General features: G+C 34.7%; 1 protein-coding gene across 4 annotated transcripts in view; it reads right to left on the bottom strand.

The window, feature by feature from the left end:
• Positions 1 to 573: 573 nt before the first annotated feature.
• CUL2 (cullin 2) overlaps positions 574 to 10,538 on the bottom strand; it is a 48,037-nt gene continuing 38,072 nt past the window's right edge. For all 4 annotated transcript variants that reach the window (XM_084283070.1, XM_084283069.1, XM_084283072.1 and 1 more), the window contains 5 exons: positions 9,820 to 9,886; positions 9,010 to 9,212; positions 6,137 to 6,238; positions 5,272 to 5,388; positions 574 to 1,195 (listed from right to left, as the gene is read on the bottom strand). In XM_084283070.1, the coding sequence (XP_084139196.1) occupies positions 1,064 to 1,195; positions 5,272 to 5,388; positions 6,137 to 6,238; positions 9,010 to 9,212; positions 9,820 to 9,886 (621 nt within the window). In that variant the 3' untranslated portion in view covers positions 574 to 1,063. The remainder of the gene's footprint in view (positions 1,196 to 5,271; positions 5,389 to 6,136; positions 6,239 to 9,009; positions 9,213 to 9,819; positions 9,887 to 10,538) is intronic.

The raw sequence follows: 10,538 nt of genomic DNA, 5'->3' as shown, positions 1-10,538 counted from the left end.
GTACCTCAAGGGAGGCTGTAGCGAGGTGGGGGTTGGTCTATTCTCCCACGTGCCTGGTGACAGGACAAGGGGAAATGGGCTAAAGTTGTGCCAGGGGAGGTTTAGGTTGGATATTATGAAGAACTTCTTTACTGAAAGGGTTGTTAGGCATTGGAATGGGCTGCCCAGGGAAGTGGTTGAGTCACCATCCCTGGAGGTCTTTAAAAGATGTTTAAATGTAGAGCTCAGTGATATGGTTTAGTGGAGGACTTGTTAGTGTTAGGTCAGAGGTTGGACTCGGTGATCTTGGAGGTCTCTTCCAACCTAGATGGTTCTGTGATTCTCTGAAATCAAGACATGCACTTAAACAGAGGTGTTTTTTTTGTGTTTTGTTTTTTTTGCAATCATATCAAACATAACATCATACCTGGTACTCAGTTTTATATACAATTCTTATGACAGTCTTTACAACAGATCTACTTCAGAGGTTATTCAAAACCTGAACACAACATTATTTTCAATCTTACCAGCCTCAGAATTATTTACAGAGATTAATGCTATATCCATTTTTACAATAATTAGAGACACATCATATAACTTTATTTTTTTATTTGACAAGCAGCAGTATCATGTTCGTTTTTTTATTTTTTTTTTTTACATTTTAATGTAGATACAATTATTAGGTTATCTGTCATATTACAATATTTAGTTGGTTTCTTTTTTTTTTTTTTTTTTTTTTTTTTTTTACTTTGTCTTAAGATACATTAAAAAACATCAACTGCAAACGTGAAAGGGAAGGGGGAAAAAAAAAAGCATGGTACCCAACCAAATTTCCACATTTCAGCAATACTTCACTCATTCTTTTAGTAAAGTTTTAAGAAATGTCATAATGACATGAGCTTGAAATATCTATAGGCATTTTCATTGACGCTCATGACATGGCACTGGTGATGTTGTAAACAGCAGAAAAACAGGGGCTGCCAAGTGACCAATTATGGAGGCACAGGCCTGCCTCTTCCCACAGGAACACACCAAACAGTGACAGCAATGATCTCCTTACAATCATACCTGCAGGATAGCAACATCATGCTACATAACTGTATTCGTCTGCAGAGGCCTGGCTTCGTTCTATGTACTGTTTGTCTATCAGAACTTCAATACACTTCTTAATCATGCTGATACTTGGGTTAAACCTAGCTCTTGATTGGCTAATCACCTGCAAAAGAAAGACAAGTTTCCCGTGTTATTTTCATTTACAACAGTTATAAATGCAACAGGAAACTCACTAAGCACTTTAAGGAAAAAAAACAAAAACAACAGTTTACATTTCTTTTAAAGACAAGATTAAATAAATACAGGACAGTTAATTTATAACAATAAACAAAGCATCTCCATACAGTAGTGTCAAGAGACTTAAACAGACTGCTTAACTCATTGGTTCAGTTTGCATATTAACCACATTTTTTCAGTCCTCTTGCTTGCTTAATTTGTTCTGGTACAAGTGAGGATAAATATCCAAATTAAAATCAATCTAACATTTCTTCACTTACTGTTAGTACAGTTTAAGCAAAGTGAAAGCATTATAAAACCAGCTATGTCTTTTCCAGTATCTATGCTGGCTCTTCCTAGGTTAGGTATCTTTTACTTCCATTTATATACTTGTGATGTTCTGTAATATTTAATTTGTGGACTCCCAAAAGGCTTATGAATTTATGGACTTGCCTTCAAGTCTTACTGGGAAAATAAATGCCAATAAATGCCAGTGCAATAAATATGTTAATCTTAATTTTCACAATATACAATCATAAATGGTTAAATTTCACTTGACCAGATTTCTCAGAACTATTTCTAAACCTGAACACAATTTTCCTCTCATGCATCACCACCTTTGTTATTATGAACAGATAGAGAAGACATTTTCATTTAATAAAGTTTTGTGAATTCTATGTTTTCTTTATAACATTTCAAATAGTAACTGACATGCATACAGATAAATAGCAAATTCTCCTAACGTCGGACTAGGATCTTATAATAAGAGCTTATTTATTCTTTATTAAGAGTTTAAATTCATTAAAAATGCAACCCATCGTCAGAGACTCTATTGCACTAGGCAATCAAATTTGTAAGACAAAATAAGGTTTACATGTACTTTTAAAAAATTATTTTGTTTTGTGAAGTTACACTGCAACATTGCTGTCTCAGTTGCCACCCTATTATGATGTGAGCTAGATTTGTTGTGTTTTGTCTACTAAATTCCAGCCCACACCTGGCCCTGAAAGGCACCAGAACAACTGAAGCAGGGTAAATGGAAGCACTGACATCCTTTTCCATACAATTTGAGACTATTAAGATGAGTCTTTATTTATGTCACTAAAGATCCTACAATTTGGCAAGTTCAATCCGGCTATGCTGGAACTTTTTAACAGATACAATAAAAAAAAATATTTATGATAAAAACAAATCTATATGTGCATTACAGAAGAAACAGCAGCTGCTGGCTAAACTTCAGATCTCTCTTAATAGTTTTGAGTTCTGTGCGTTCTCTTCTAGATAAGTGAGGAAATGGCGTGTAGCAACAGAATATGTAACTTGGAGAGTTTTTCACATTAAAGTTTTGTGGCCAACTTATAGAAAAGAAAATTACTATTACTTTCTCCTTTCTACTTCCTGGCAGTGGGAAGTGAGGGAAACGAAAGACCTAACTACTCAAGTGTTAGAATATATTTAGCCTGTAGTTTCACGTTTGTTCTGTAAAGAAAGTGATTCTTATTTCAGCTGGATTTCCTGTTTTCTTTACAACTTTTCATGGCTGGCTTTGTCCCAGCTCCAGTGAGGAGCTGGAGCTCTCTGTTAGCCAACAGAACTCACCAGGTAAAAATCACCCAGCAGAACAAACAGAAAGCTCAGAAGAGATAGTTTTGTTGGGCTAGCAGCCAATGGTCTGGTAAGTTCCACAGCAGCTCAAATGAGAAGAAACTTGGTGCTAACAAGCTATTAGATCAGCTCAAATTTCACCTAATTTCAACCCTACACTCAGACTCACTGTCATAACCAATACTTCATGTATTATTCAGGACAGTTAGATCTGAAGACAGAATTTTGTATTAGTAGGTTTGTTGTTTGTTGTTGGTTTTTTTTTTTTTTTTTTTTTTTTTTTGCAATACAGGTCAGTCTGCTGAGAAAGCTGAGCATGTTCAACCCAAAACCACCTAGCAATCTGGGCTTACTCATTTAATATAAAGCAAAACAAGTTACTAAGCTCAATGCAGATGTAACTAGGTAAAATTTCCACCTAACATGAAATTTTCATTTTTAGTGCTAAACACTCAAAACCTGTCTCCCCACAATTTGCTCTACAGTCTGGCAACAGTTTCTGAAGTACCCAAGAGTCCATCTGTATCCTAGACTGCAGCGTAGATATCTAACAGATTTTGAAGAACCTAGCTCATATGTCCTAGTTAAAGTTTAGCTGAGGAAGCATGAAGATTGGCACAAATTCAAACAGCTAAAAATCACGAAAAATTAACTCTAATGGATTTTTGTACTGCTTCACGTTACTGCTTGAACTTCTACAATTGTTCATTTAAGATGACATCAGGTCTCCACAGTACATTGCAACATAGATAAGAATTATTTAGAAGTCTAGCCTTCAGTTTTTATTTATATTCTGGGAGGGTTAGAACATGAAATATTAAAAACTGGGAACTACAGACTAAATGAATAAGGACATGATTTTCATAAATTTATATGTCATAAATTTAGTTAAAAGCTAGGGTAAAAAAAACAATACACATTGATGTGGCTGGTGATAGATAAATGGAGCACAAACTTTATTCTGTACTGTTTTTTAAGCTGACTAGTTATCAAGATACTCACTTTTCTGGACAAACTTGAAAAATCTCCTGATGTTAATAGACTGTACTATTCTGCAAGAGTACTGCACGAGCAAAATGCAGCATAAACATGTCAGATACTGCCTCCTGAGCTGGACAAAGGAAAAAGTAGTTTTTCTGTTTCTAAGCTGTTCAAGTTTGTTCTCTCTTCCACCATTTAAACGGGTTTCAAGTAAAGCACACTTTGAAAACTTTTTAAAGTTGTGAATATGGGGGAATATATTTTCAAAGATAAAACAGGGCTTGCCTACCATTTTCTGGTTTTAACATAGAAATCTTAGAGGATTTCATCACGATTGCATGAATTTAAGTAATAGAAGAGCAAATAACCGAAGATTTTGAGAAGTAATCAAGGCCTATGCTTCCTCATCTTTTACATGTTCGAAATCAGATTTCTTAAATTAAGCTTGCTTTCAGAGAGTTTGCGTACAAACACTATTTATTTAAAGATTCAAAACCTTTCAGATGTCTCGTGTTACTAGTCAATATGAAAGCTCTGACTTATAAGCTCTCTGTAGCTGCTTATTTTGCTTAGGAAAATAATAAAAAATAATTGGCAACTATGGTAAACTGTTTTCTCCCTCACCACAGGACATAAAGAATACAGAAGACCTCAAAATGATGGAATGCCTCTCCACCACATTCAAAATGGTCCAGAAAAGCAGGAATCTTTATTTCCTCTCCCACCAATCTGCTCTGAGGTTATTCAGCAAAGCTTGGGAGACACAAGAATGACTTGGAAGGTTGAGAAAAACTAGGGACTAGCTGGTATGAGTGAAGGTTAGGTTGGAATAGGAAATGCAATTAGGCAGGCAACTATCACAGATGGAAAAGTAGAAGAAAAATGAAAGAAACAGCACCTTTTTCTAGGCCAGTCCATGACAGTTCACAGATCATTATTTTAGAATATTAAAAATCTAGACAACTGTACTGCTAGTAAAAATAAAGATTAAGAGGTGCTTGTCTACATACTCAGACAACATTTAAAATATAAGCCATGAATTAGAACAAAATCCAACTTTACAATTAGAGCTCAAAATTGGCTAGGTGCTTCTGTGGAAATGTAATGTCTAGAATATCCATACTCAAATGTCTTCAACTGAACCTACAGCTCTGGCAACGATTCCTATAGGACACAACATCTGCAGGCACAGAACCAGACAACTGGAAAGAGCAAGCACAGAGACGCTTAATGCTTTAGTGCTAAGACATATTTACAGGGCTCAGTGATCACAGGTAAGTGCCCCAGTGCTATGGTTCAAAGTAGACTCCATTGGAATTCTCATCAATTTCACTGAAGTATTAGTTTTGACATTGGAGTTTTGTGGTCAGATGTTTTATCCAGCTATCCTGAAGATTTTCCTCAAAATCATGCTTAAGAAGAGGATTTTTCTCTTACCTCCTGAATAAGAGCATTATGTCGCAACACTTTACGTGCTTTCATGATACGGACTATAGCAGCTTGAAGATACATTTTTCTATCTTCATCTACAGCGCTTCTGGTCTGTTCCATCTCCTGCGATAAAGGAAGAATGGTAAAGCTTCAAATATAATAAGATCAATAAACACATCATAAATGTACCTTGAATCTAAACTTTTTACTTTATTAAAAGTATTAAAAGTACTTTATTAAATGTATTAAAACTAATATAAAAACCTAGATAAAGATCAATGTAAAGCACTTCTGTAAATCAAGAACACAAGGTTTCATGGAAGTCGGCAGGTAGGTAGGAGGAAGCCAGCCAAATCAGATTTTGCTATGGTGAAAAGTGGGCAAAATTTACTATAAGATACTGAGTTTATCAGCACATACACCTCTTGTATATATATCTATGTCTTAGGAGATATAGAAGGAACCTGGATTATTGAAATTTGAGTTGATTATAGTTGATAAAGGACGCAAAACCATATGAAAACAGAGTTCATTGGCTCTGCTGTTTCTGGAATAAATTACTTTTATAAACACTAGTAACAAAAAAAGTCTCATTAGATAAGACAAGGTGAACGTCAATTCAGTTTGGTACAAGAGGAATAGCTCTTGTTCATTTTTTCTTCTTATTCCCCAACCCTTTTTTTTTTTCTACCTATACTTTAAGTACAGAAAAAATTGCAGTGCTTAAACTGTAAACTTAAACAATGTTTTCAGTGATGTAAATCTTACAGAGACCTTTATATCTGCTTTTACCAACCTAATACCATCAATTCAATTTTAGAAAAATAAGCTTCATAAGCTGTTCAATCTACAAACATCAAAGAATACTTGCCTGTGGTGTGTCTTTCTGCATTGATGTAGTAATTTTAAATTTTGTTCGTTTACTGCTGAAGTTCATATTTAATGAAAATGTAGACTCTGCCTCTACATCTTCCTGCAATAAAGAATCTTTTTAAAAAACGGAAATGGAACCAAAAAAGAATAAGCAGCAATGATTTACCAGGATAACAGTTTACTTAAAAAAATCACAGGTAGGGGCTTGCATACAAACAATTTCAGTGGATTTGTAGGTGAAAATTCTGAAGAGCCACCTGAATTAGGTTAGTTTTTAAAGTTACAGTTTAACTAACCTAGAAATCCAGTCTATTTTACAAAACACCATAAAGAACTCTGATACACATGAGTACTGTTAGTAAGTCAATATTATGAATAGAATAGTTCCAGTCCGAAGGGGCCTACAAAGATCATTAAGTCCAACTGTCAGACTACTTCAGAACTGACCCAAAGTTAAACTATCATTAAGAACTTTATCCAAATTCCTCTTAAACATGGACAGGCACAGTGCATCAACCACCTCTCTAGGAAGCCTGTTCCAACATATACCTACCATCTTGGTAAAGGAGTTTTTCCTAATATCTAGTCTGAACATTAAGAAAAACTTCTTTACTGAGAAGCAATTAAAGCAATTTCAGTTTTAATAATTGAACAGCTGTTTTAAGTTCTGGTTTAATACTTCAACAGTTTATCTTAGTTGGAAACACTCTCCTTTTAAACACATTTTTGTCCCTGCAAAGAAAGTAGGATTTGCATTTATTTATGGCAGAGCCTCAAGAGAGCAAGCTATTACTTTCACAAACATTACTAAAGTTGCCTTAAAGAACTTAAGGAAAAAATAAACATTTTATGTTGTATCAGAAACAGTTGATGAACTGCAACTTCTACAGTTCCACAACTGTATGCAATTTCTCTTTTTTTTTCTCATCTGGATCTCAATTTTTTTCCCCTACATATGTCAAAGTCCATTTCTTTCAATAAATTGTAACTATTCCCAGCAGTCCCAACACCTTTGCATTCAACTAACAGGATGACCTGAACAATCTTTCCAATTTCCAGGCAAGAGTCTGTACAAGTATTACCAATTTCCAGCAGAACACAGTTACCAGGCTTCTTAGACTTTGGAATCTTGCCAAACTACGGTTGCCTCAAGTGCAAATACTCGAGCAAACTCTTAAGCAAACACTGTCAATATTTAGTTACAAAATATACCAAATACTATTACTTTTAATTTTATATTCTGCAGACATTCTCTATTAGAATATAGTATCTAGTCATAGTATAGAAAATTTAATATGAAAGGGCAAAGATCAACAGCTTTAAAAATGTCTAAAAACTTTAGTACTGTTGTGTTTATTTGAGTATAAATATATTGTTTAGTTGAGTATAAAACAAAACAAAACCAATAAAAATTTTGTCAAAAGTTTGTTTAAAAAAAAAAAGGAACAAGCAAAAGCAAACTGCAGTATATAATACATTGTACTTTGCTGTGCAGCTCAGACATAGGTAGAGAGAAGTCAGTATATTTAATTTCACTGCTTAAGCCACTGAATTTCACTGGCTTATCCAATGAATAAGCTGACAGACTGCATACAGATCAGCTTTCAAATTGCTGGATGGAGTGCAAAGAAAACAGAATTAGGAAATATGTTTGAATACAGCAGCCTGTAAGTTAAAGAACCAGAAAATGCAGTGGTAAACTTTAAAAAGTAAAAGGATTGGAAAGCTATACCATTCAATCTTCAATGACATATGCTTAAAGAAACTAGATAAACCTTATATGGCAGACATAAATAAATGTAAATCCTTTAAATAATGGGCAACTTTCTAAGATGATGAAAAATCTCACTGTTTTCTGTAATAGCTCACAGTGTTATATTTCACCCATGGTTTAACAGACATCTTCCCAGCCACTGTTCCAACCTGAGCTCATTTCTAGATATTGGAAGCATGTCCTATGCTTCAGCCAAGCATCAGATCTTCCTTGCGATCTCACTTTCCATTTTCTAACATTTTCCTGGTTAAAAAAAAAAGCAGCTATCAGAGCAGCTTTGGATTTCTTCTCGTAAGCCAAGTGAACAGCTTATCAATTTGTTCTGCTTGATACTGTCTGAGTAACTTTGGCTTTCTGGGCTAGCTGGAAGTGCATACTAAAGTTTGTACAGTATGCAAAGGCACTTCTGTAGCATTACTTACGTAACAGACTTCGGTGCCCTTCACTGCATGGAGAAAAAAGGTAAGTGATTTGATGTAGGTCATACAGAAGTGTGAGGCAGAGTCGGCAATAGTACCTGTATGAACCTTCACCTTAACCACAAACAAAGCTCAGATATTACTAGAACTCCATGAAACTCATGGAATGACAGCGTTTGGCAAAATGCAGCAAAAATCCTCTCACACAAGCCCTCCTTGCTCTCTGTCCTCCCTCCTTCTCCTGTGTCAGCCAGGAACTATATGGTTGCTGTTACTTTCAGTCTCTTAATCCCACAAATTTATTTTAAGGATCTCTTTAAGACACTTTGATTTACTACTCAGGCTCCTTCCCATGATCCCACTACTTTGAAAGTGATGTATTTAAAGAGAATTTCATCCAACAGTAGTGAGTTTAAAGACACATGGATTCAACAGGAACAATAAACAGTCCTAGTATTATTACCTTTTTTGCAGACCCTGCTTTTATAGGCATATAGAACAAAGATGGTCTACTTCTTCCTCTCTTTCCTTATAAATATTTATAATTGCTAACAAGGCCCATAATATATTAAAAAAAAAAAAAAAAAAAGAGCTGATTGTTTTGTATTAAAAAAGCCCTCGACAAACAGTAGAATCAAAAGACTGAGAACATGAAACACTTTCATCATTACTGCATACCTTGTCTGAGTCATGGTTGATCATTTTGACATCGAGTAAGGATTTGATAGTTTTTGTCAGTTCCTTCTCATTCATTTGTGTACTGTCCTGAAGCTCCTTGTAACTGACAGTTTCACTGTTGTTGAAGGCAAGCAACACTGCCATTTGGTATGTTGTGACCATGGCTACATACGGTTTGCACAAATAATTCATTTTTACTTCACCTGTAATGATACAAGTAGTATTTTATAAACTGATTAACGTGCTGAAAAGGCACCTGAAGCCTAAATGCTAGAGCTACTCATACAGTTCCTACACACATGCAATTCAGACCTCAGTATGGCATGGGAACATGAAAACCGATGTTGTAAATTTAGGCACATAGGATATGGTTTGCAACAAAAGAACTCTGATTAATTATGAATACCACAACAGTGGTGTTTTCAGGAGAAAACTGAAAGCGTTGAATTTGAATAATGCAATACAATTTAAAGTAGTAAAAAAAAATCCAAATACCCTCAGTGCAACACGCAAGCTTCACTTAGTAATAGCTTACACAGAATCACAGAACAGTGATTAAAAAAGGCACTGAAGAATGTACATTAAGGTACAACTGTAGTTTTCCCTGGATTTAACAAATCACAGGTAACATGCAGGTTTACAAACAAATTTTGGAAATACTAAATAGCAAATATAACTTAATGATGCAAAAATAATAAACTGACTTAATATGCAGTGTAATGCTCCACCTCCAACGTTTGGAGTCACTTGACCTTTAACAAACAATTGCCAGTTGTACAAAGCATAAGTCAGCAAAGCGTTTGTTTTTACCTGTACAAAGATAATGTAACCAAGTAAGCTTCCTTCCACTAAAATGTTGACTGTAGAATAATTCAAACTGCAAAACAAGATGAACTTCAGTTAATCACACATATAAACTTACAATAGTTTAATATCACACTAACACTTCAGCAAATAAATACTGGTTTTATGCTCACTGTATTAGATACAGACCTTGTGAATAAGTTCATGACAGCACCTTCTTTTAGAAGATGGGTGATCGAGCACCAGTTATTTAGTGAACTCCTTGAACACATTAACACGCCACTTGATGACTCAATCAAAAAGATTGTTGGGACATTCATACTCTCAAAGCATAAAATATTGTAGCTAAAAGTACCGTAACTCGACTGAATGCAACAGTTCCTCAATGTTTATCAATCCTGTTATGTTTCATTATTCTGTTCTTTCCAATTTCATATAAAAACAAACGTATTTTTGTTTTTTCACCATGGTGAAATCAAACCCATATTCAGTGGCTTTGCCTTCATTTGATTTAATTTGATTTATAATCAAATCAGAAAATCCATTTTACTCATTTTTTTAAGCATCATTTAAAAAATGTAAGCTTTTAGTTAACAGGTATTTCCCCCACAGTCAGCTACACAATGACTCTCAAGATGAATCTCATCTTATGTTCCTCAACACATTTTTAGGGGAAAATTTCAAAAAAAGCAAGCTTAAAGGAGGGTAACGTTTTTGTCACTCAT

This window comes from Netta rufina, assembly GCF_964035555.1.
Source record: "Netta rufina genome assembly, chromosome: 2".
NCBI classification, from domain to species: domain Eukaryota; kingdom Metazoa; phylum Chordata; class Aves; order Anseriformes; family Anatidae; genus Netta; species Netta rufina.
Note: the sequence above shows the minus strand (reverse complement) of the source record. Positions and strands in the feature narration are given on the sequence as shown.